We start from the raw sequence: 26,162 nt of genomic DNA on the forward strand, positions 1-26,162 counted from the left end.
TTCTAACCCTGGGGTCACCCTGGGGTCATGTTCTAACCCTGGGGTCATGTTCTAACCCTGGGGTTACCCTGGGGTCATGGTTCTAACCCTGGGGTCATGTTCTAACCCTGGGGTCATGTTCTAACCCTGGGGTCATGTTCTAACCCTGGGGTCATGGTTCTAACCCTGGGGTCATGACCTATCATGTCCTGTGTCTAAGCCACATGTTACATAATATTCATACAACAATATTCAACAACACTTTTTACATTTCAAAGATACTGCTTTTAATGCACTTTTGAAATAAAAAAACAGAAGCTGCAAAAATGATGTTGTGTGTGTGTGTACACTGCCTGTGTGTACACCGTCTTTGTGTATGTGTAAAATGCCTTCAATTAAAAACGCTTACAATGAATGAAGAGAGGTGCTTGTTTTAGTCTTTAACATCCTGTGTCACATGATGATGTCATCAGGCTGATAGGCTGATCCTTCACGTCTGAGTCTCAGGAACATGACAAGGACAAGCAAGAGACAGGTTTTTGGATTTGTGTGTGTGTGTGTACGTGTGTGTGTGTGCGTCTGTGTGTGTGTGTGTGTGTCACAGCTCCATGGCGTGTGTGTGCGTGTGTGTGTGTGTCACAGCTCCGTGGCGTGTGTGTGTGTGTGTGTGTGTCACAGCTCTGCTGTGTGTGTGTGTGTGTGTGTGTGTGTGTGTGCGTCACAGCTCCCTGCTGTGTGCAGGGGGGCTCTCTCCTGGATGAGGGTGATGTGTGTGTGTGTGTGTCACAGCTCCCTGGCGTGTGTGTGTGTGTGTGTGTGTGTGTGTGCAGGGGGGCTCTCTCCTGGATCAGGGTGATGTGTGTGTGTGTGTGTGTGTGTCACAGCTCCGTGGCGTGTGTGTGTGTGTGTGTGAGTGTGTGTGCAGCGGGGCTCTCTCCTGGATCAGGGTGATGTGTGTGTGTGTGTTACAGCTCCGTGGCGTGTGTGTGTGTGTGTGTGCAGCGGGGCTCTCTCCTGGATCAGGCTGATGTATTCGTGCTTCTCCAGGCAGCCGCGGCACTCCTCCCCCCAGGACGCCAGCACCCCCCGCAGCTCCGCCACCCGCAGCCTCCCCAGGCCCGCACCGCTCAGGTCCCACAGCTGCTGCTCTGTGGAGCACACACACACACACATATATACACACACACACACACACACACACATATATATATATATATATACACACATATATATACACATACACAGGTCATACACACACACACACACACACACACACACACATACACAGGTCATACACACATACACATATACACACACACACAGGCGCGCACACACACACGCACATTCATGATTAGTTGCCCCCGCCCCACCGAATCACTCTGTGATGATGTCTTGCAATATACAGGCCTGTGTAACAGTACACACACACTCTGTCTGTCTCTCTCTCGCTCTCTCTCTCTGTCTCTTTCTCTTTCTCTCTCTCTTCCTAACTTGCTCTTTCTTTCTCTCTCTCACACACACACACACACACACACACACACACACACACACTTAGCTCTCTCTCTGTCTGTCTCTTTCTTCTCCCCTACCTCCCTCCAGATCTGTGTGTCTCCCCCCCCCTCCCCCTCCCTACCGTATCTGAGGTGGCAGATCTGTGTGTCGGCCTTGCTGAGTCTCTGGCAGACCTTCTCCACCGGGACGTGGGAGGCCAGGGGGCGGGACACAGAGGAGGTGACCCGAGATGCTGCATCACTGCTGGCCCCCAGGTAGTAACACTGAGGGAGGGGGGGGGCAGAGAGAACACCAGGTAGTAACACTGAGGGAGGGGGGCAGAAGGAACACCAGGTAGTAACACTGAGGGAGGGGGGCAGAAGGAACACCAGGTAGTAACACTGAGGGAGGGGGGGGGCAGAAGGAACACCAGGTAGTAACACTGAGGGAGGGGGGCAGAAGGAACACCAGGTAGTAACACTGAGGGAGGGGGGGGGCAGAGAGAACACCAGGTAGTAACACTGAGGGAGGGGGGGGGCAGAGAGAACACCAGGTAGTAACACTGAGGGAGGGGGGGGGCAGAAGGAACACCAGGTAGTAACACTGAGGGAGGGGGGGGGGGGGGACAGAGAAAGGGGCAAACAAAAAAAGTGTTAAACAAAGCAGAATATGTTTGATATTTTAGATTCTTCAAAGTAGCCACCTTTAGCTTTGATGACAGCTTTGCACACTCTTGGTATTCTCTCAGTCAGCTTCGTGTGTGCGTGTGTGTGTGTCAGTGTGTCAGTGGAAAAGGAAACTGTGAACACCGCCCAGCATTCTTCTCTAGAATACGTGGGAGAAAACCACTAAAACAGCTGAAGGTGGCTACTAAGATCATCGTTCCTACCAGGCGCGCCTCCTTGCCCCGGGCCGCAGCACACTGCCTCCCCAGCTCCTCCTCCACCAGGGCCGGGCTCAGCTGGGGGGCCGCGCTCACCCCCCCGTACACACGCTGCAGGAACCCCACACACACTACACACACACACACACACACACACACACACACACACACGCACACACACACACACACACACAATACAGATAGTTATATTTGAATTATAGTAATTATAGTAAAGGTTATTATGCATGTTAAAACGCACACGCACACCCACACCCACCCACACACACACCCCCCCCCACACACACACACCCCCCCCCACACACACACACACACACACACACTTGCTCTTATGTCCAGCTTTACAGAAAATTATGTTTGAATGACGGTAAGGATAATAAATGTTATGCATGTTAACACACACACACACACACACACACACACACACACACACACACACACACACACACACACACACACACACACACAGAAAGCAAGCAACCAAGCAAGTGGTGTCTATTTATAAAGTGTCCACAGCTGGACCTCCTATAAGGTTTCTCCTCACCTTCACACGGGTCCGCGGACACACAGACGCGTCCGACAGACAGACACAGCGCGGCCAGCCACCACAGACGCACGACGACCAGACTACAGACCATAATAACCTGTCACTGTCACTGGACGGCTTTAATCACAACAGACACCTGCCGCGAACTAACTAACTCACTTGATACACTTCAAATCCCCACCAGGAGGCGCTGTCTGTGTCACCACGACCTGAGAGGAGCGCAGGAAATCGAGAAATCACGGATGATTCTCCGGAGAGGGAGTAACCCGTGCGGGAACCGCTCTGTGATTGGTTTACTTTAGAAGAGCACGTCACGGGGTTTATTTCCGCTGACGTCTGTGATTGGCCCGACGCGCAGTCAATCTCCTCCGAACGCCCCCTTCTGATTGGTGCAGAGCAGAAGAAGATCAACTTTCACTCGGTGTCCTGTCCTGTCCCTGTCCACGCGTTCATCCAGCATGGCGGCCATAGGAGTGCACTTCGGCTATACATGTGCTTGTGTGGCGATTTTTAAGGTAAAACTCAACCCGTGGCAGTGAACCGGAGGTCGACAACTCTGGGCTGTAAAGAAAACTGTACAAAACCGTCTGTTTTATCGGCCTGAACGGGATCGTATCGATACTTTTATTGACAGTTAGCACTGCTGCTACTACTACTGCTAGCCACACCGGTACAACAACGACCCGTCTGGACTGTTAAGACACATCTGATCATGTGACCTGATCAATAACCCCCCGTGTGTGTGTGTGTGTGTGTGTGTGTGTGTGTGTGTGTGTGTGTGTGTGTGTGTGTGTGTGTGTGTGTGTGTGTGTGTGTGTGTCGTCGGCAGGATGGGCGAGCCGAGGTGGTCGCTAACGATGCGGGGGACCGGGTGACCCCGGCGGTGGTGGCCTACCGGGACTCTGAACAGGTAACACCTCCTCTCTCTCTCTCTCTCTCTCTCTCTCTCTCTCTCTCTCTCTCTCTCTCTCTCTCTCTCTCTCTCTCTCTCTCTCTCTGTGTCTGTCTCTCTCTGTCTGTCTCTCTCTCTGTCTGTCTCTCTCCCTCTCTCTCTGTCTCTCTCTCTCAGGTAAGGCCTCATCCACAGACCGACAGGGTCTTTGTGTGTCCCGCCTGTCCCGTTGGTCTAACTGCTGTCTCTCTCTCTCTCTCTCTCTCTCTCACTCTCTCTCTCTCTCTCTCTCTCTCTCTCTGTCTCTGTCTCTGTCTCTGTCTCTGTCTCTGTCTCTCTCTTTCTCTCTCTCTCCGTCTCTCTCTCTTCCCCCCCCCTCTCTTCCCCCCCCCAGATTGTGGGTATCGCAGCCAAGCAGGGACGTATCCGTAACGCTGCCAACACTGTGGTGAAGGTGAAGCAGGTGCTGGGGAGGAGGTGAGTGGTCTGCAGGGCTGTCTGTCTGTCTGTCTATATGTCTCTGTCTCTGTCTATGTCTGTCTCTACATGTCTGTCTATGTCTCTGTCTACATGTCTGTCTGTCTACATGTCTCTCTATCTACATGTCTGTCTGTCTGTCTAAGTCAACCTGTCTGTCTGTTGGACATACTAGTGACCAGGGAGGAAATGTAGTCTGTTCTTCTGCTGACACACTCTACTTCTCTCTCTCCTCCTCCCTCCCTCTCCCCTCCCTCCCCCCCCCCCTCCCTCTCCCCTCCCCCTCCCTCTCCCCCCCTCCCCTCCCTCTCCCCCCCTCCCCTCCCTCTCCCCCCCCCTCCCTCTCCCCCCCTCCCTCTCCCCCCCTCCCTCTCCCCCCCCTCCCTCTCCCCCCCCTCCCTCTCCCCCCCTCTCTCTCCCCCCCTCCCTCTCCCCCCCTCTCTCTCTCCTCCCTCTCCTCCCTCCCCTCCCACCCCCTCTCTCTCTCCTCCCACCCCTCTCTCTCTCCTCCCACCCCTCCTCTCTCCTCCCCCCTCTCTCTCTCTCCCCCCCTCCCTCTCCCTCTCTCTCTCCTCCCACCCCTCTCTCTCTCCTCCCACCCCTCCTCTCTCCTCCCCCCTCTCTCTCTCTCTCTCCTCCCCCTCTCCCCCCCTCCCTCTCTCTCTCTCCTCTCCCTCCTCCCTCCCTCCTCCTCCTGGCAGCTTTGAGGACCCTGAGGCACAAACACACAAAGCAGAGAGCAAATGTCCTGTGAGTCTCAGCTGTCAATCAAACGGCCACTTTATATTTACTTTATAGTTGTAACATGAAATGTACTGGGCTGATGGTGTGTGTGGCGATGGTAACTGTGTGTGTGTGTGTGTGTGCGCGTGTCTGAGAGCTTTCTCTCCATTCTGTGAGTTCAAGGCCAGTACTGGGCTAATGGTGTGTGTGTGTGTGGCGCGATGTTAACTGTGTGGGTGTGTGTGTGGGTGGGTGTGTCAGGTGGTGAAAAAGGGAGAGAAGCTTAAGTATGAGATAACAGGAGACCAGACCAAACACGTCACCCCCGACGACGTGGCCAGACTCATCCTGCACAAGATGAAAGGTACCCCACACACACACACCAACACACACACACCAACACACAGACCCACCCCCACACAGAGAGAGAGAGAGAGAGAGAGAGAGAGAGACCCACACACAGAGAGAGAGAGAGAGACACACACACACACACACACACAGAGAGACACACACACAGAGAGAGACACACACACACACACCTCCTGGTCTGGGAGGGCTGTGTGCTGCTGTTAAAGTGAGATATGATGATGATGTTGTTGTTGTTGCCATAGAGACGGCCCAGTCGGCGCTGGGCTCAGATGTGAACGAGGCCGTCATCACCGTGCCCTTCGAGTTCGCCCAGGCCCAGAAGACCGCTCTGAGGTGGGCCCGCCCTCTCACACACATCCTCACACACACCCTTACACACACCCTCACACCGCTCTGAGGTGGGCCCGCCCTCTCACACACGCACCCTCACACGCACCCTTACACACACCCTCACACCGCTCTGAGGTGGGCCCGCCCTCACACACAGCTCCCCCGCTGGCCGGGGGTGGTCCTGTTTGAGCTTCAAGGATGTGAAAACTAATACGTGTCTCTCTCTCTCTCTCTGTGTGTGTGTGTGTGTGTGTCTCTAGGGAGGCAGCGGAGGCAGCAGGGTTCAGGGTATTGAGGCTGATCCACGAGCCTGCAGCCGCTCTGCTGGCCTACGACATCGGGCAGGACGGCCCCTCTGGCAAGAGGTACACACACACTCTATACACACACACACACACACACACCCTAAGCCAGGGGTTCTCAAACCTACTACTCAAAGGTCCGCATCAGATTTGTATTCAAGGTCATAGGGTGATAACAAAATAACATTGAACAATAAGTTCAACACAGTGAGGATTGTATCTTGACTTTCTAGCCTAGTGGAGAGGAATGGGATTGTTTGCCTGCGATCAGTTGCTTGAACCTCGGCACAAAAGGTGTGACTACCAGACAGACACACTGATCTAAGTTCAAGTTTCTTTATTGAGTATTCTTTTTGCAGTTTGTGAAACTGAAATACAATAATAGCTAGTCACGTCAACATCAATGAAATACAACATAAAAATATAAAACTCAATTTTGGATAAAACAGTGATAATAACTTAGTGAATCTTGAGTATTTATCAACACAGTCTATGGTGGTGGTGGGTAAGGCTAAAACGTTCGTCCTATGTTATTTGGCATTCAGGAGACCTGTAAAGAATGGGATGGGTGATGTTTTATATCTTGCTGTTCTTGTTTTGGGGATCTGGAGTTGGGTACTGTTTCTGGTTTGGTGATTTGATATTTCGGCTCTGGTAGGTGGCAGCCAGGCTCAGGTGTATTTTCTCTGTGTGTGTGTGTGTGTGTGTCTCCCCCTCCTCAGCCATGTCCTGGTGTATAACTGTGTGTGTGTGTGTGTGTTCCTCAGCCACGTCCTGGTGTATAACTGTGTGTCTCCTCAGCCACGTCCTGGTGTATAACCTGGTGTGTGTGTGTGTGTTCCTCAGCCACGTCCTGGTGTATAACTGTGTGTCTCCTCAGCCACGTCCTGGTGTATAACCTGGTGTGTGTGTGTGTGTTCCTCAGCCACGTCCTGGTGTATAAGCTGGGGGGTACGTCCCTGAGCGTGACGGTGCTGGAGGTGAACGGGGGGATGTTCAGGGTGCTGGACACACACACTGACCACAGCCTGGGGGGGGAGGGCATCACCTGCCTGCTGGCCCAGCACCTGGCTGCTGAGTACAAGAAGTATGTATACACACACACACACATATACATACACATACACACTGACCACTCGTACACACACACACACACGCACCGCACATATACACAGTCCACTCACACACACACCACTCTTATTCACACACACACACACACACACACACACCGACCACTCTCACACACACAACTGCATTTACACTGATACATACCCATGCTTCTGAAACATCATCTGTCTTCTGTGTGTGTGTGTGTGTAGGTCCTATAAGCAGGATGTCAGTGGTAATGCGCGGGCCATGTTGAAGCTGATGAACGGGGCAGATCTGGCCAAACACACCCTGACCACGCTGGGCTCCGCCAACTGCTTCGTTGACTCTCTGCACGACGGCATGGACTTTGACTGCAACGTCTCCAGGTCAACTACACTACCCAGAACCCCCCTCTCCTACCCTACCAGACTACATTACCCACAACCCCCTCACCTCTCCTACCCAGACTACATTACCCATAACTCTCCTCTCCTACCCAGACTACATTACCCACAACCCCCCTCTCCTACCCAGACTACATTACCCATAACTCTCCTCTCCCCTACGCAGACTACATTACCCATAACTCTCCTCTCCTCCCCAGACTACATTACCCATAACTCTCCTCTCCTCCCCAGACTACATTACCCATAACTCCTCTTCTACCCAGACTACATTACCCACACATCCCTCTCCTCTTCTACCCAGACTACATTACCCACAACCCCCCTCCTCTCCTACCCAGACTACATTACCCATAACCCCCCTCTCCTACCCTATCCAGACTACATTGCCCACAACTCTCCTCTCCAAACTACATTACCCATAACTCTCCTCTCCTCCTCTCTAGGGCTCGTTTTGAGCTGCTCTGCGCCCCTCTCTTCAACAAGAGCATCCAGCCAATCAAGAGCCTGATTGAGAAGGTTGGACTCTCAACAAGCGACATCAGTAAGGTGAGGTGTGTGTGTGGTGTGTGGGTGTGCGCGTGCGTGCGCGTTACTCTGTTTGTGATTCAGAGAGATATTGTGTGTGTGTGTGCGCGTGTTACTCTGTGTGTGCGCGCGTTACTCAATGAGTGTGTGTGTGTGTGTGTGTGTATATATATAATGTGTGTGTGTGTATGTACAGTGGGGCAAAAAAGTATTTAGTCAGCCACCAATTGTGCAGGTTCTCCCATTTAAAAAGATGAGAGAGGCCTGTCCTTTTCATCATAGGTACACTTCAACTATGAGAGACAGAATGGGGGGAAAGAATCCAGGAAATCACTGTCAGATTTTTTATGAATTAATTGGTAAATTCCAGCCATGTTCAGAGCGGAGAGCTCCATACTGCCAGACTTTTGGGGCATTTTCGCTGAACTTTGAAGACCCACCAAATATTGACTTTTCGGACTACATAAACATTGAACATATCTACCAAGACTTTAGACTCTCTTCTTTCATCAGAAAAAGAAAGTTTGTTTCTAGCCTCTTTGAGTGTTTAGAAATCGGCCGTAGAACATAGGGTGGTTTCAGCAAAAACACCTGATTTTGACCAATAAACAGAGAAAACGAGCTTTTTCTGCAGAGAAGCAAATTCAAGCAAAACGGTAACTTGACGTCCACATATTTTAGTTTTAGTGACACCTCAAACATCTGAAAAGTTGTTTACTTCTCTGAAACAATAAAAACAACACAGGAAAAAAGGCTTTTGATGACAAAATAACTACATTTATTCACAGATTTAGAACATTTAGAATCATCATCACTCAATCATTTTTTTTCTTCTGTGTGGTAGGCTTTGAAGCACTCTCCTGAGTGCAGGGGTACCTGACAGGACCTGCACCACATTCTGGTCTCGCTCCTTTTACCCCTTCGAATGCAGACCCTACATTTTCTTGCTGGCTGTGTGTTATTGCTGGTGGGCCTTAAGCGTTCCAACACATGCCTGGCCATCCGGCCATCCAGCCTGCTGTCTGGGTCTCTCTGTCTTGCTGCCCTGGTTTGTCGGACCTCCTCTTCCTCCTCCTCCTCCTCCCCCCCCTCCTCCTCTCTCCTCCTCTTCCTCCCCCTCCTCCTCCTCTCTCCTCCTCCTCCTCCTCCTCCGCTACATAGGTTTTTTCAGTCCACGACCTCGCCACCCTCCTCATGAACTCCAAGTGTGTTTTGCACTTCCCCGGGTTCCTGGCCTTGTACAGCACATAGGCATTGAACACACAAAGCTGAAACAAGTACGCCACAAACTTTTTTGACCAGTTGAGTGTTTTCCTAATGAATGGGTAGTATGCAATGTTCTGGTCAAGTTTGTCCACCCCATTCATGCAGGCATTGTATGCCACAACACATCCCGGTTTGAGCTGACCCACCTTCTCCTTCTTCCCCTTCTGACACACCTCCACCCTCTGCATGCTGTCATGGTGGCAGGTTGTCACCATCCTCACCAGACGCTTGTCCTGCCATGCCATAACCAGCACCCTGCCATTGTGCCGCACCAGCCTCCCCTCCACACCCAAGTCGGTCTTTGTCGGCTCCCTTATGATCTGCGGTTCCCCCCTGTTTTTTCGCAGTGTTCCGCAGACGTTGGTGTTGGCTTTGATCAACTGCTCACACATGTACAGTGTGTATCCGTGTCCTGTGAGACGGTCAAGGAGGGAGAACACTGTGTCTGGAAGTGTGTTATGCTGGCCAACATAAGGCTTCATGTTAAAACAATACCCAGTATAAGAGTCACACAGTATGTAGGATTTAATTCCATACTTCACCGGCTTCTGAGGGTTATACACTTTAAATGATAGGCGGCCACGCCACTGCATCATTCCTTCATCAATGCAGATACTTTCAAAGGGCTGATACAGCTCTTTGAATTTGGCTATAATATAATCTAAAACAGGACGCACTTTATACATTTTATCTGTGGCGTCCTGTGATGCATTATTGTTGTAGTGGAGGAACTTCCAGATGAGCTGGAACCTGTTCCTCGGCATGGTTTTATTGAAGTATGGAGTAGCGTCCTGTTGATCCACACTCCAATACATTTCTAGATTTGGCTTTTTTATGTAACCGGTGATGAAAGTGAGTCCAAAGAATTGTTTCAGTTCTGGGACTGTCACCGGTTTCCATAACCTCCCTCTGGAGTGTGGCAGAGTGTCGGGATGTGCCTGTAAAAACTGCTGGGCATACAGGTTGGTTTGATCTGCAATGTGCTGCAGCAGCTCATCAGTAATAAGCAGCTCCAGGAAATCAACCGGCAGGTCAGATTCCAGCTCTGCAGCAGCATTCTGGGGTCCAGGGGTTGCCGTGAATGGAACCTTTGTGGGTTGCCACTCACCCTGACCCCAACCAGCATCTTTCTCTGAAGACAGCCGTCTCCTTGCAGCACACCCTCTGGTTGAGGCACGTCCTCTGCTCGATTCAGGGACTGTAAAATATTGAAATATATACCATTTTATACAAAATATATATACAAAAGGCATGTTTTATTGCTTTGTAATGATGTAGTGTAATATAGTAATAGTGTAATAGTAATAGTGTAGTGTAATGATATTTCTATATATGATATGTTTACCTTTGCTTTTCACACTCGCATTTTTGTCTTGGATCGTGGATCCGTGCTGATCTGGAGAGGATTCCCTGCTGCTAGCCGATCCGGATGGCAACCACTCGTCCGACGAGTCGGGGTCTGGTTCTACGTCCTCCGACTCTGAACTGTTTGAAGAGTCGCGGCGACGTGGCTCCGATGGTCCAGCAATGCATCCACAATGAGTGTAGCATTGCGCGTTGCTCCGGTTCTCACCATCTGCAACATTTGGCGCATCTCCTGCACATCTGCTTGCAGTTGACCTGATCGGCACCACACTCCTTGCAGATCCACTGCCAGACAAGCTCTGTGCCAGTGTCAACTGCTTATACTGCTTGTCTCCTCTCGTTTTCGCTATCCGTTTCGCCATTTTCCACATCAACCCACAACACGCTTCTTCTTCAGCTTTTATATCTGAGGTAAATCGAACTGCTGCCCCCATCTGGGGCAGAAATACATTACACCCAAGTCTGAAATTCACACACCTGGGGGCCATTCCACTAAAGGTGGATCAGTATAGCTGCGATATAAATAAATGCGGCGCTCAGGCAACTCGAGATTGGAATTCAAGCCTCAGGTGATTCCTCGAACGAGGATCAGCCTTGTGTCATCAGTGTTCACAGAAGACAGGCTTACAAATCTTCGATATGGGCGCGTGCACGCAGACATACGCAGCCCCGAAGAGTCGATCTGTCGAAATGAAGATACTCCACTCTGCAGGGGTACTACATTTGCGCAGCATTCCGAATTATTGATTTTTATGAAGACGGAAAAACAAGATGTAAAATAGTGCAATACTGCCGCAATTAACAAGGCGAGGGAAATGGTTTGGCAAGAAATTGCTGACCGATTAAATGCGTAGGTCATACTAGCCCCAGTTATTGTTATATGTTCATATTTTAATAAATGAATATTACTACTGTGGTGATATCCGCAGCAGGCTACAAGCCGTCATATCGTCACAATGGCCTAGTGGTATCGACCGCTGCCACAGGATTTATTCGTCATTTTTTATCGGTGGTTCAAATCCCTCTTCAGACGCACTTTTTTACTGCATTTCGTTGTCTGAATCTAATCTAAAATCTCATCTAAAAAAGTATGTAGGCTATAAAATTATGGTGCAGGCTAATTTACAAGAACTGACACGATTACAATGGTGTTTGAAGCCTTTGCATGAAATCTTCGGTTAAATGTAAAAAAAAAAGAAAAAAGAATGACTTAGTCAAGTCTCGAACACGCAACCTTTGGAACTCCAGTCGGCTGCCTTAACCACTACGCCAGCCAGACCGCTGTGATGACAGCAATGCAAGTTGACACAATTACGGTACTTTTTTTTTTAAACTCTTTTCTTTATTGATTTATCTATCGACCGATCACACTTTCAAAATATCAAATTATCTATCTATCACACAGTCAAACTATCTAATCTATCTATCTCGTGTGAAGTGGGAACTAATATTTCCTAAAAGACACATGAGGAACTGTCGTTCGGGGTTTAGTGTCCGCCTGTGTGCCTTTTTTGACGCGAGTCTCACTATAGCCCAGTGGTTCCCAAACTTTTTCAATCAGGCCCCCCTTGGGTAATTGGAAATATTTTCGAGCCCCCCCTAACCCGGTTCCCACCTAGATTGATATAATTAATTGTATAAAGTTGTAAAAACATTACATTTTCTCTTCTAATAATAACAAGACACATACAGTATATCCAACTAGTTTTATATTTTATTATGGTTTGAAAAGGAACATAAGTGCTTGGCAAATGATCCTGTGCCACTGAAATATTCAACATATCAACATTAACTAATTTCTACTGCATCACTATTCTTACTCCTCACATTTCTATCACAATTACGATCAATGACTTGTGTGTGCTTGCTTTGCCTTGCAAATCTTCTCAAAGCTGGGTTGTTGTTTTGAGACTGCCACTCTCAGTTCATTCTCAATGTTCAACTTCGACCTGTATTTGCTTTTGATAGCAGCAACAGCAGAAAAGCCTATCTCACACAGGTACGATGTTGCAAAAGGCAGCAGTATTCCCACAGCTTTCTGTCCAATGAGAGGGTAGTCCTTCTCCACTCCAATCCAAAACCCAGCCAAAGTCGTGGATGTGAACTGCAGCCTCATGGTTGACTCTGAAGTCATGTCGATGTACTGTTCCTCTTCCGCAGTGCTGAACATGGCAGGTGGTGGTGCAACAAATGGATCTCTAATCCAGTCGTATTTGGCACTGTCATCCACAGAGAAGTATTTCTGGAAGCTTTGTTTCAGGGCTGAGATGTGCTCTCTCATACATGGAACCACTGTGCTCTGCAGCTCATTGGTCTCGATGAATGTATTCAGATTCCCAAATGAGTCGATGTCCCCCTGTTCAAGTCTCCTGCCCCACATGTCCAGTTTCCGTGTGAAAGATTGTATCCTGTCTGCCAGATGTGGAAGGTGTGTGTTGTTGCCCTGCAACTGTAGATTCAATTCATTGAGCTTCTCAAACATGTCGCTTAGGTAGGCCAATTTCATGAGGAAGTCTTCATCATTAAACTTGCTGGCAAGTTCGTTCCCTTCCTCCTCCAAGTAGATTCGGATCTCATCTTTCAGCGATAGCACCCTGGACAGCACCTTTCCGCGAGAGAGCCAACGCGACTCGCTGTGAAATAGCACGGCTGTGTGCTCGGAGCCCATCTCCTCGCACAAAGCGGAAAAAATGCGAGCTTTCAGTGGTCTTGTTTTTATGTAATTGACGGTGGTGATAACATGAGACAAAACGTCATTCAACTCTGGACTCAGCTGCTTTGACGCGAGTGCCTCCCTGTGTATTATGCAGTGAGTCCACACTGCTTTCGGTGCAACGCGCTTGATGAGCGTCTGGAGCCCTCCCCGTTTTCCTGCCATGGCCTGGGCACCGTCGGTGCATATCCCCACACAGTCCTCCCATTTCAGATCGGCTTCACTCAGGTATTTGTCTATGATTTTGAACAGTTCATCAGCTGTTGCTCTGTTTGGGACATAGTTGCAAAATAGCAAATCCTCGCTCAAACCCTCCGCATCAATGTATCTGACATACGCTATTAACAGACAGTCCTTGTTACTATCTGTGGCCTCGTCTACCTGGAGCGCAAAGCGTTGGTCTTTTATTTTCTCAACAAGCTGCTCTTTCATGTCTTCTGAGATGTCATTGATGCGTCTCGCAATAGTGTTGTTTGACAGGGGGATAGCTTTGAGTTTTTGGGCTGTTGCCTCGTCTATCATATGTGAAACCATATCTATTGCAGCAGGGAGTATTAACTCCTCAGCGATGGTGTGTGGTTTTTTAGACTGGGCGATACGATATGCCACTTTGTAGGAGGCAAGTTGAGCATTAGACGTAACAGATGCTGTTTTAACGAAACGGCTCTGCTGACCACGGTATTCTTGGAGTTTTCTCTTGAAGAAATCGAGGGGCTTCTTAACATCAGTCGGGTGTGTGGTCTCCAAGTGACGTTTCAACTTGCTAGGCTTCATGCTTTCTGCCGCTAAAGTTTTGAGACAGAGGACACACAGTGGTCGTTCCTCCGCACCGACCACATTAGACGTGAAGCCCAGGGAGAGGTATGTATCGTCATACTTTCTTGACTTTGGCTTTGGGACGTTTGTCATGGGCTCCTTCGCTTTTCGTTTAGCTTCTGGCTCTTTCATAAACTTATCCATTGTTGTTGTTGCTGCTAGATAGCTGGAGGAGGGAGTGCGCGCGTCAATGACGTGAATGGAGCGCGCGTCAATGACGTGAATGGAGCCCCCTCGCTGCCTCTTTGTTACAGTTTATGGCCTGCGCTCCATTCAGGTTCTCATTTTTATCATCCAACGCCCACAACACCCCTGATGGTAACCTTAAGCAAGCAGTGTTTGTTTACAGCTCTTGTGTGTGCATTTTTTTCCCCTCCCATTATTTCTGCGCCCCCCCTGCAGTACCCCCGCGCCCCACTAGGGGGTCGCGACCCACAGTTTGGGAACCGCTGCTATAGCCTGTGTTTTAGCCTGGTCGCGAGCAGGCTAATTATATCTGACTCAGAAGGAGCTCAACCAAGCAGCGAATTATTTGAGCCACATTGATGGCACCGAACGCAAGCTAACATTTTCAAGGCTTAAAACTTTATCGAGGCTTAGAACTTTATCGAGCTTCGTGGAATACCCCCCTGGTGTATAAGACGTCAATATGGCCATCCCCGGAAAAAAAAGAAGAAAAAAAGACGCCACAGTCAACGTTACTATTTTATAAGACGCCAAATGGCGTCTTTGGCAGTCACTGAGTTAAGAGGCTCCTCTGTCCTCCACTTGTTACCTGTATTAATGGCACCTGTTTGAACTCGTTATCAGTATAAAAGACACCTGTCCACAACCTCAAACACTCCAAACTCCACTATGGCCAAGACCAAAGAGCTGTCAAAGGACACCAGAAACTAAATTGTAGACCTGCACCAGGCTGGGAAGACTGAATCTGCAATAGGTAAGCAGCTTGGTGTGAAGAAATCAACTGTGGGAGCAATTATTAGAAAATGGAAGACATACAAGACCACTGATAATCTCCCTCGATCTGGGGCTCCACGCAAGATCTCACCCCGTGGGGTCAAAATGATCACAAGAACGGTGAGCAAAAATCCCAGAACCACACGGGGGGACCTAGTGAATGACCTGCAGAGAGCTGGGACCAAAGTAACAAAGGCTACCATCAGTAACACACTACGCCGCCAGGGACTCAAATCCTGCAGTGCCAGACGTGTCCCCCTGCTTAAGCCAGTACATGTCCAGGCCCGTCTGAAGTTTGCTAGAGAGCATTTGGATGATCCAGAAGAGGATTGGGAGAATGTCATATGGTCAGATGAAACCAAAATAGAACTTTTTGGTAAAAACTCAACTCGTCGTGTTTGGAGGAGAAAGAATGCTGAGTTGCATCCAAAGAACACCATACCTACTGTGAAGCATGGGGGTGGACACATCATGCTTTGGGGCTGTTTTTCTGCAAAGGGACCAGGACGACTGATCCGTGTAAAGGAAAGAATGAATGGGGCCATGTATCGTGATATTTTGAGTGAAAACCTCCTTCCATCAGCAAGGGCATTGAAGATGAAACGTGGCTGGGTCTTTCAGCATTACAATGATCCCAAACACACCGCCCGGGCAACGAAGGAGTGGCTTCGTAAGAAGCATTTCAAGGTCCTGGAGTGGCCTAGCCAGTCTCCAGATCTCAACCCCATAGAAAATCTTTGGAGGGAGTTGAAAGTCTGTGTTGCCCAGCGACAGCCCCAAAACATCACTGCTCTAGAGGAGATCAGCATGGAGGAATGGGCCAAAATACCAGCAAAAGTGTGTGAAATCCTTGTGAAGACTTACAGAAAACGTTTGACCTCTGTCATTGCCAACAAAGGGTATATAACAAAGTATTGAGATTAACTTTTGTTATTGACCAAATACTTATTTTCCACCATCATTTGTAAATACATTCTTTAAAAATCAGACATGTGATTTTCTGGATTTTTTTTTCTCATTTTGTCTCATAGTTGAAGTGTACCTATGATGAAAATTACAGGCCTCTCATCTCTTTAAGTGGGAGAACTTGCACAATTGGTGGCTGACTAAATACTTTTTTGCCCCACTGTATATATATATATATATTGTGTGTGTGTAGGTGGTCCTCTGTGGTGGCTCAGCTAAGATCCCGCGGCTGCAGCAGCTGATCCAGGGTCTGTTCCCCGAGGTGGAGCTACTGCTCTCCAACCCTCCTGATGAGGTCATTGCTGTGGGTGCGGCCATGGAGGCGGGGCTTCTGGTGGGCAGAGATGGCCCCGCCCCCGAGGAGGACTCCATGACCGTAGACGCCTGCTCCTCAGACATCCTGCTGAAGGTGATACACACACACACACGCAAGCACACAGGGCACACACGTATTCACAGACACACTCTCCCTCCCTACCTCCCTCTCTCTCTCTCTCTCTCCCCCACTCTCTCTACTTCTCCCTCTCTCTACCTCTCTACCCCTCTCTCTGCCTCCCTCCCTCTCCCTCTTTCTCTCCCTCCCTCTTTCCCTCCCTCTCCCTTTCCCTCCCTCTTTCTCTCCCTCTCCCTCCCTCTTTCTCTCTCCCTCTCTCCCTCCCTCTCCCTCCCTCCCTCCCTCTCCCTCCCTCCTTCCTTCCTTCCCTCCCTCCCTCCTTCCCCCTCCCTCTCCCTCTCTCTCCCTCCTTCCCTCTCTCTCCCTCCCCCCCTCACCCTTCTCTGGATGCCTGAAAACGATGAACTTCCCCCCCTCCCTCTCTGATGAGGCTCTGCTGTGTGATTGACAGGAGGTGGATGAGTCAGGAGCTGAGGTGTTCTCGGTGCTCCTCCCCTCCGGCACGCCCCTCCCTGCCCGGCGACATCACAGCTTCAGTGGCCGTGGCCAGATGTCCTCCGTCTGCCTGGAGCTCTACCACCGCCCCACACACACCCCCGAGAGGCTGGCCAAGGTACACACACACACACACCCGAGAGGCTGGCCAAGGTACACACATACACACACACACACTCACCCGAGAGGCTGGTCAAGGTACACACACACACACACCCGAGAGGCTGGCCAAGGTACACACACACACACACCCCCGAGAGGCTGGCCAAGGTACACACACACACACACACACACACCCCCGAGAGGCTGGCCACGGTACACACACACACACACACACACACACCCCCGAGAGGCTGGCCACGGTACACACACACACACACACTGACCAACAAGAGGTTCACTAAGGTTCACACACACTCTCTCTGTCTCTCTCTATCTGTCTCTCTGTCTGTCTGTCTCTCTCTCTGTCTCTCTCTCTGTCTCTGTCTGTCTTTGTCTCTCTCTCTGTCTGTCTCTCTCTTTCTCTCTCTTTCTCTCTCTTTCTCTCTCTCTCTCTCTCTTTCTCTCTCTCTCTGAGTTTGGCTACGGTACACACATCATAAATGCTGTGTGTGTGTGTGTTCTCTGCAGATCGTCCTGAGAGACCTGGAGCCCAAAGAGGAGAACCATGACTTCACCACCGTAGTCACCATGAAGAGGTACGCATTGCTATGGAGACTGTTACTTTAGGCAGGCTATTTTACTCTTAGTCTTTAGATTAAGACGCACTAAGACACATTAGTTTTGGTCATATTTAGTCATTTCTATCCTTAGTTTTAGTCTACAAAAACTCCAAAACATTTTCTAGAACTAAACTTTCTAAAACTACACTAAGATGTTTTCAGTTTTTGTAGACTAAAACTAAGGACAGAAATGACTTGAATGTGACTAAAACTAATGTGCATCGTCATCTAAAGACTAAATGTAAAAAAAATTGGTTTTGGACCACAGTATGTCTGACGCTTTTACTGTGTCACACTTCAACCTCAGTGAAGTGTGTGTGTGTATAACACTGTGTCTCTCTCTCCTTCTCTCTCTCTCTCCTTCTCTCCCTCTCCTCCTCTCTCTCTCTCTCCCTCTCCCTCTCTCTCCTCTCCCTCTCCCCCCCTCTCTCTCTCTCCCCCCCTCTCTCTCTCTCCCCCCCTCTCTCTCTCTCTCCCTCTCTCTCTCTCAGGGACGGCTCCCTCCATGTGTCCTGTGTGGAGCAGGGCAGCGGGAAGTCTGAGGCTATCAGCATAGCGGTCGCGTCCTGAAGCTCCACGCTGCTGCTACACACACCCGCACACACACTCTGTAACACACACACACACACGCAAGCTTTTTATGTTCCATCAATAAATTTGTGTGGTGGCCTGGGAAAACCCTTCACATGGTGGCATTTTGACATTTTCATTTTTTTATATTTCCATAAATTAGAAGTTCTCAGCTATTCATAACTGGTTGAATGAGAGCCCTTTATTTTAAAAAGTTATGAGCATTTTAATGTATCATGTCAAAAAAAGTGAAAGAGGAGAAATCCTCCCCTTTCTCCTCCGGGTCGGGGGAGGAGCCTATGCAGATCGGACGGTCTCGTTTGTCTGCTTGTGATGCGGTTAGTCTGCTCGCCTCGTCGGTATGCGAGGGACATCTTAACCCAAATGCGCTACAGAGAGTCGTGAGAACAGCACAGAAGATCACCGGCGCCCCCCTCCCCTCTCTGGAAGAGCTGTACAACACACGCTGTCTCAGGAAGGCCTCCAAGATCTCCAGGGACCCGACCCACCCTGGGCACGTACACTTTATCAGGCTGCCCTCGAAAAGGAGGTACAGGACCCCGGCCGCTAAGACAAACAGACTGAAGAACTGCTTCTACCACAGGGCCGTCCAGGCCCTGAACACAGCAAAGACCTAAGTTCTGGGCCCTGGACAGTCTGGACGGATTGTATGGCAGCTGCTGGACTGAAAAAATCAGGTGTAGTGCTGAGGCACAAACATGTACATTTCAAGCCTGCAAACTGTGACACTTTAAATAACGTGAAAAAATACTATTGTGCAATGACAACCCTAGTTGACTATCTGTGCAGTATAGTACAGTGGATTGTGTACATAGCCTTTATTTATGTAAACCAGCTCCTTACCTTCTTGTGATTTTATTCTTTTTCTAAAAGTTTTTTTTTTCTTTTTCTTTCCTAACACCAGGGGAGCCACCCCTCCTAAATTTCGTTGTTTGGTACCTGTACTGTAGCAATGATAATAAAGTCCATTCATTCATTCATTCATTTGAAATGACTGGGCTTCTGGTGTAACATAATGCAATCATGCAGCCTGTGTGTACATGTAAATGAGACACACAGGCTTGTACAGCTCTTCCCTCTCTGGAAGAGCTGTACAACACACGCTGTCTCAGGAAGGCCTCCAAGATCTCCAGGGACCCGACCCACCCTGGGCACGTACACTTTATCAGGCTGCCCTCGAAAAGGAGGTACAGGACCCCGGCCGCTAAGACAAACAGACTGAAGAACTGCTTCTACCACAGGGCTGTCCAGGCCCTGAACACAGCAAAGACCTAAGTTCTGGGCCCTGGACAGTCTGGACGGATTGTATGGCAGCTGCTGGACTGAAAAAATCAGGTGTAGTGCTGAGGCACAAACATGTACATTTCAAGCCTGCAAACTGTGACACTTTAAATAACGTGAAAAAATACTATTGTGCAATATGACAACCCTAGTTGACTATCTGTGCAGTATAGTACAGTGGATTGTGTACATAGCCTTTATTTATGTAAACCAGCTCCTTACCTTCTTGTGATTTTATTCTTTTTCTAAAAGTTTTTTTTTTTCCTTTCCTAACACCAGGGGAGCCACCCCTCCTAAATTTCGTTGTTTGGTACCTGTACTGTAGCAATGATAATAAAGTCCATTCATTCATTCATTTGAAATGACTGGGCTTCTGGTGTAACATAATGCAATCATGCAGCCTGTGTGTACTATATGTAAATGAGAACTTTGCTGATTTTGACAACCAGTTAGTTTACTTCTCTGTCCATGTCTTGTTGAACCAGGTTGAGCTGCTGCTGCCCTCCCCAGAAAAGCAGAGTGTCAGGGAAAGAGAGGAAAAGGAGAGAGAAAAAGATGAAACAGAGTGCCACGTTCAGGGCTTCAATTACTTTGCCTGTCCTGAGCCTTCCATGCTAGATCACTTTTTAGATTACCACCCTCAGCAGAGAACCAAAAATACAGCGGCACAAAAGTATTTCACATGTGCAGATGGCACCAGTAGGAAGTGGCTCACATATTGCGAAGAACAGCATACATTGTTTTGTTTTGTCTGTATGGCATTTGGCAATAGCACTGACCCCAGAAAATGTATTACTGGAATGACAGGATGGAGACGTGCGCAACAGAATGTGGAGGAGCATGAAAAGAGTGCTACACACCGAAAGTGTGCTGAAGCCTATTTTCTAAGAAGTAGAAAAGGAGATATCCAGAGCAAGTTTGCTGGCAGTCAGATGTCTGCTCATAGGCAGCAAGTAAGAAAGAAACGCCAGGTTTTGGAGTTTGTTGTGGATGTGGTGAAGGTGATAGGCAAGAGGGGCTTGAGCTACAGGCATGTGGAGAACGAGGCAGCATACAAGTGGGACGACAGTACCCTGGATCATGGCAAATTTTTGGAGCTCATCCTTATAATAGGAAAGTGCAATGTTAGCCTCAAAGAGCATCTTGAGGAGTGCATTAAAAAGAGCAAAGAATTGCATGCATCCAGTGGAACAAAAGGTAGAGGGTCCCTCACTTTTTTCCGTTTGTGTTGGTTGATCTGGAGTTCACAGGCAGCGTTTTGACTTGGTGAGTATACACTATATAGACATGCTGCAAATCTGTTTTTTGATTCCCAGAAGATTCTGATCTGAATCAGTTATGTAATCACTTATCATGTCTTCTCACTCCTTGTCTCTTTATCTCTGCCCCTCCCTCTACTCTGTTCCTCTCACTATCTTTTCGGATATGGCCATTAATTGTCCAGGTGGAGATTGAAAGGGCTGAGCCTTTCGGAACTGGGTGAGTATCCAATCTTTTCAGCTATAGCCATCTTTTACATGTGTTGCTGTACCATGTCTCACATTTATCTTGTGTGTGTGTGTGTGTGTGTGTGTGTCTTTCTCTCTCTTCCCTATTGCATTGTCTGCAATTTTTTTACAGTGGTGTTATATTGAGTGATATTTGATATTGTTTGTATTTAAAATGTTAATAAATAATTGTACTACTTAACAGTATTAGAATGTTAATAAATAATTGTAATTATTCCTATGACTGCCGAGCTTTTTGTTATACAACTACTTAACAGTATTGAGTATGGGTATTGTTTGCTCAGCACAGCAGCCATGTCTCATCACCGTGGAGTACGTCAACAGTGAGTGAGTACACTGGTTCACACTTGCATTGGTATACTTGCTGTCCATGTCACTTACTCCGCTCTATAGGGGGTTTTACAAATGGTATATTCAACAGACTGCCAGCATGTTGATCGGCGGTGTCGGACCGATTGTGTTGGGCCGGTCTGAGCCACATGGCAGGGCCTAATTGTTGTCCCAGTCCAGCCCTGGCTGTATATATAAATAAATATATTTGACTACCAGCAAGACACCGGAGCACCCCGCGTCAGTCAGCCTTTCCGTAGAAATACATCACTCCGTTATATATCTAACGTTACATGTTTTAAGGCTGATCTGTGCATGATAGTGCTGCATTATGTTGGTCTATTTATATAGATCTATTCTTGCCAATTCCTTATTACCAGTGGAAAGGGGGAAGGCTAAAACACTTTGAATGGAATAGATAGGACTTTCCGTTCAATGGACGAAGCATGATACTCGCGAGTTCATCTCGCTTTTCCCCCCGTTGATGTATTAAATAATCTAAGCAATCTAATCAGAGCAGTTGTTATTATGTCATATTATTGATGGATGTGCCATTTTTGATGGAGAGCAGTGAGCGGATGACTGGATGTGAGCATCCACCGGGGAAGCCATGTTTCGCTACACTGCGTGGCTGTACGCAGGCGCAGCATCATGAGCGCGACAACCGGAAGCGGAAATATTTCCGGCTTCATATTATCGGCTCTATATCGGCTAAAATTTAATAAAACCGATAAATATTTAATAACATTAATTTCCCAATATCGGGCCGATAATATCGTGCATCCCTATATATTATGAATTATATATATACAGTGGGGAAAATATCTGGGGGGGGGGCGTTTATCGAGGTTATCAAGGACTTCTCTTCCAATCCAACCCCCTGACCTTCTATTCTGTTCTGTCCTTGGACACTCCGCCCCCCCCCCCCCCCGCCTTTCCCTTCTCCAGATGACAACAGGCCTTCCAAGGGGACCACGTTTGGAGACTTCCTCGGACAAGGCCGGGACAAGCCCAGGGAGGGGGGTCACGGGGAGCGAGGCAGAGGGAGAGGTCGACCGCAGAGCAAAAGCTACAGGTACACACACACACACACACACACACACTCACTCACACAGCCCTCCCCTGACTAGTTTCAGTTTTCGGGAGGTCGAGGGTTAGTTAGATTTGACCCCATTCGTACCCAGGCCACCCTGATACAGTTTCTCGGGTTTGTGTGGAACGAATGCTACGTTTGAACCCGACACGTAACCGTGGTTTGGGTCTCTCTGACAGCATGCACGACAACCGCTGGGAGGGAGAGAAGGAGGACGAGGGGAAGGAGAGAGAGAAACACGACGAGGACAAGATCAAGACGGAGGAGAAGACGCCGAAAAAGAAGGAGGAGAGGAAGACCAAATCACCGTCATCAAACAAGGTGCTTTATCACACCCCCATACACCACCAGGGGGCAGTAGACACCTCCATACACCACCAGGGGGCAGTAGACACCTCCATACACCACCAGGGGGCAGTAGACACCTCCATACACCACCAGACGGCTGTAAACAGCTGAGAAATTGTACATTTTGCCAATAAACCTAATATGCACTGGGGGTTGAATAATTTTGATTGCAAACTGTAACTTACGATAAAGATGTTGATCATGATGCGTGTGTTTTTCTGTCTATGGTGAGTTGCGTTTCGTTGTTAGTGCCGAGAGTGGATATTGAGCAAGTGATTTGTTAGCCTCATGAGCTTAAAAGGCAATACGAAGACACAGAACGTACTAGCTAATGTTCGCTAGCTAACGCGGCTAGCCCAACACAAACAAACAAAGGACTGTAGGCTATGTTGTATATTTTCGTCTTCTGATGATTGTCAAAAATGAGGAAAAGTTCTGAGCAAAGATTAAGACTGTTTATTCAAAAAAGTCAGCAATCAGGTCATCACAGGATCAGGTCATCACACAAGGCATCACGGTGGGGGTTTCCGAGGACAAAAAGAGCGATCCTTCTGTCTCTTCAAGTTTTATACCTCCCCAGCTCACCTTTGAGCCAACCCCTTCCTCCTCAGCCTTTGCCCTAATAAGGAGCTGATCGATCGTTCCTCAACCTCTGTGTGTGTGTGTGTATGTGTGTGCGCGTGCGTGTGCGTGCCTGTGTGTGTGTGTGTGTGTGTTTGACCATGTGGTCTGTCGTAAGACCCCCTTGTTTCAGAGAAAGGGAGCGGTCAGGCAAGTATTGCAAGTATTTACAAGAAAGTTGCCTTGGGACAAGGCGTCTGCCAAATGCCAACAATGTAAATGTAAATATTACAAAGCCTTATACAAATTCATGGTATGTGTGTGTTTCAAGTAATTTAAACTTAGTCAGGAGGGGTGAGACTCAAAGTATGTGTGTGTGTGTGGTTGCTTACAATCGGTCTCAACCCCCCTGGGCGCCTTGCGTTCTCTGGCTGCCATAAAACCCCCATTTGTTAGAATACAACATGCCCTTGCAGGCCTTCAGGAGAGGTCAGACTTTTACAAAGCCTTACATATAATCCATGTTATGTGTGTGTGTTTCATGTAACTTAAAATATACCACAGCTACTTACCCAAAAGCAGAACGTGTTGTGGTATGTTGATCCCGTGAAATCCGTATGTTGTCCTAGTAAAGTTTCGTTTCTTGGGGACTTTCTTTGTGCCTTCAGTCATTACTGAACAATTGATGAGCTAAGCAGTGTTCATTCTAAGCAAAATACATTCTCAATGAAAACAAACACGGCGCCCTTTGTGTCCCTCCCCCCCAGCCAATCACACCCAAGTGAAAGCATATGTTATTTCATGACAAACAAGCCTATTTTGTTGATAGATTATACTTATTTAATGAACGTAAAACTGTTCGGAAAAATAACGAGTGGGTACTGTTGTGTCTTGTTGTTCTCTCTGACTTACAAGATACACTTTATAATAATAACTCTGGTCTCTGGAGCAACGTTCAACGAGCGTCTTTATTCAGCATCCCAACAACAACTAGACCCCACTAGTCAATCGATGATAACATTGTCAAGATGTAATGCTACGGAGGCAATAGCAATCAATCCCAGATCTATGCTAAACATAGCAATATACTACATTCCCCCTTTTAAGCATTAAAAGTCTCTCTTGGGTCAACTGAAAATTAGTCTCTGAAAAGATGAAACAGACAATAAGTGTCACTGGGCCTTATGGCTTCAGTCGATGGATTGATCTTCTTCTTTAAGAACTGTACTCACTGTACTCACTACTAATGTATATGATCTAAACAATAACAGTGCAGACCTGACTATAACTTGTCAAGTAACTTGTGAACTTCACTTGGAGTAAAATCAAACTTGTAAACATACCACACTTTCTAAATGTGTCCAACTATCATCTAGTAACTAACTAAACTAAGGGTCAGAGGTCACCAGTACTTAACCCTGGTGGAGCACAACCTTCAGCGTTGGCCCATCTCAAAGTCTTGATACCTTGCCGGAAGCGCCACAACTCTGCCACTTCTGGTGCGGCAGGTAGGAGTGGAGCTCTCGCCCTCACAGGAGGACGGGTGCTGAGCTGGATGATCCGGTGACTCTGGGGGTCCTCCCAGCGGGCTCACAGGTGCAGGCTGCTCCAGTGGCTCAGGATCTCTCTCTTGATGCAGACTTGGATGAATACGCCTGAGATGACGTCTGTTCCTTCTGAAGACAACACCAGACGGGCTTCTCACGTTGTATGACCGTGGCTCTTCTCGTTGGTTTAGGACTCTGGCTGGCATCCGTCCACGTCTCGTTTCCATGTGAACCGTTGCACCAGGAGCAAACTCAGGTAAGGGCTGTGAGTTGCGGTTGTAGTCGTGCTCCTGTCTGGTTTGGAGATCTTTCAGCCTGGCATGAACTCCTCTCGGGGTAGCTGGCTGTAGAGCAGGGCAGCGTGCTTCGTAGTACTCTTCCCATAAGCACCTGAGCTGGGGAAACATCTGTGCCTGTTATTGGAGTGTTTCTCAATGCTAGCAGGGCTAGATGGGGGTCTATGTTGGTCTGCAAAGCTTTCTTGAGTGCATGTTTGACCGTCTTCACCATCCTCTCTGCCAGACCGTTGGATTGAGGATATGCAGGGCTGGAGTGAATGAGCTGTATTCCCCAGGATGCTGCAAACTCCCTCATCTCTGCACTTGCAAAAGGAACATGGTCGCTTACCAGCTCTTTTGGGATCCCGTGCCTCGCGTAGACTGCTTTCATCTTGCGGATGACTGTGTGGGCGGTCTTGTCAGGTAGATGGAGCACCTCTGGGTACTTGGACAGATAGTCCACCACGACAAGGTATGACTGGCCCTGGAGCTCAAAGATGTCAGCCCCGACCTTTAGCCATGGTAGCTCAGGGATATCATGTGACATGAGGGGCTCTCTCTGGTTCTGTGGTTGGAGTAGTTGACACGGAGAGCATCTCTCCACTGCGTTGTTGATGTCACGAGTCATTCCCGGCCAGTACACGACTTGTCGGGCCTGTGCCTTTGTCCTCTGGATACCTTGATGTGCGAGGTGTAGTCTCTCTAGTATAACCTGTCTGGCGGCTTGAGGAATCACAATTCTGTCGCCGGTCATCAGTAGTCCGTCCCTGATGTGGATAATGTGCCGCTGAGGCCAGTATTGGTAGAGACTGGCGGGCACACTGCGTCGTCTTTGGGGCCAGCCGCTGCGGTGTCTCTCAGCCACTGCCTGTAGTGTCTCGTCAGCTGCTGTGGCT

The 26,162-nt window shown here is 48.6% G+C and overlaps 2 protein-coding genes across 2 annotated transcripts; one reads left to right on the forward strand and one right to left on the reverse strand.

Moving 5' to 3' along the window:
* Window positions 1-469: 469 nt before the first annotated feature.
* LOC308174277 (mesencephalic astrocyte-derived neurotrophic factor-like) lies at window positions 470-3,018 on the reverse strand (the record flags this gene model as incomplete). Its single annotated transcript, XM_080549350.1, has 5 exons — window positions 2,916-3,018; window positions 2,360-2,484; window positions 1,613-1,754; window positions 949-1,127; window positions 470-475 (listed from the first exon to the last, which is right to left on the reverse strand). Exons 1-5 carry the CDS (start codon window positions 3,007-3,009, stop codon window positions 470-472), a joined length of 546 nt encoding a protein of 181 aa, XP_080405476.1. The 5' UTR covers window positions 3,010-3,018.
* Window positions 3,019-3,354: 336 nt separating this feature from the next.
* Window positions 3,355-18,861, forward strand: LOC308173826 (heat shock 70 kDa protein 14-like). The gene is made up of 14 exons (XM_080548885.1): window positions 3,355-3,433; window positions 3,748-3,828; window positions 4,205-4,287; window positions 4,989-5,037; window positions 5,272-5,374; window positions 5,622-5,712; window positions 5,970-6,074; window positions 6,937-7,098; window positions 7,331-7,486; window positions 7,951-8,053; window positions 16,312-16,527; window positions 16,964-17,125; window positions 17,638-17,705; window positions 18,221-18,861. Exons 1-14 carry the CDS (start codon window positions 3,377-3,379, stop codon window positions 18,297-18,299), a joined length of 1,515 nt encoding a protein of 504 aa, XP_080405011.1. The 5' UTR covers window positions 3,355-3,376; the 3' UTR covers window positions 18,300-18,861.
* The last annotated feature ends 7,301 nt before the right edge of the window (window positions 18,862-26,162 follow it).

The sequence above is a fragment of the Nansenia antarctica genome (genome assembly GCF_963989245.1).
Source record: "Nansenia antarctica genome assembly, chromosome: 19".
Lineage (NCBI taxonomy): Eukaryota > Metazoa > Chordata > Actinopteri > Argentiniformes > Microstomatidae > Nansenia > Nansenia antarctica.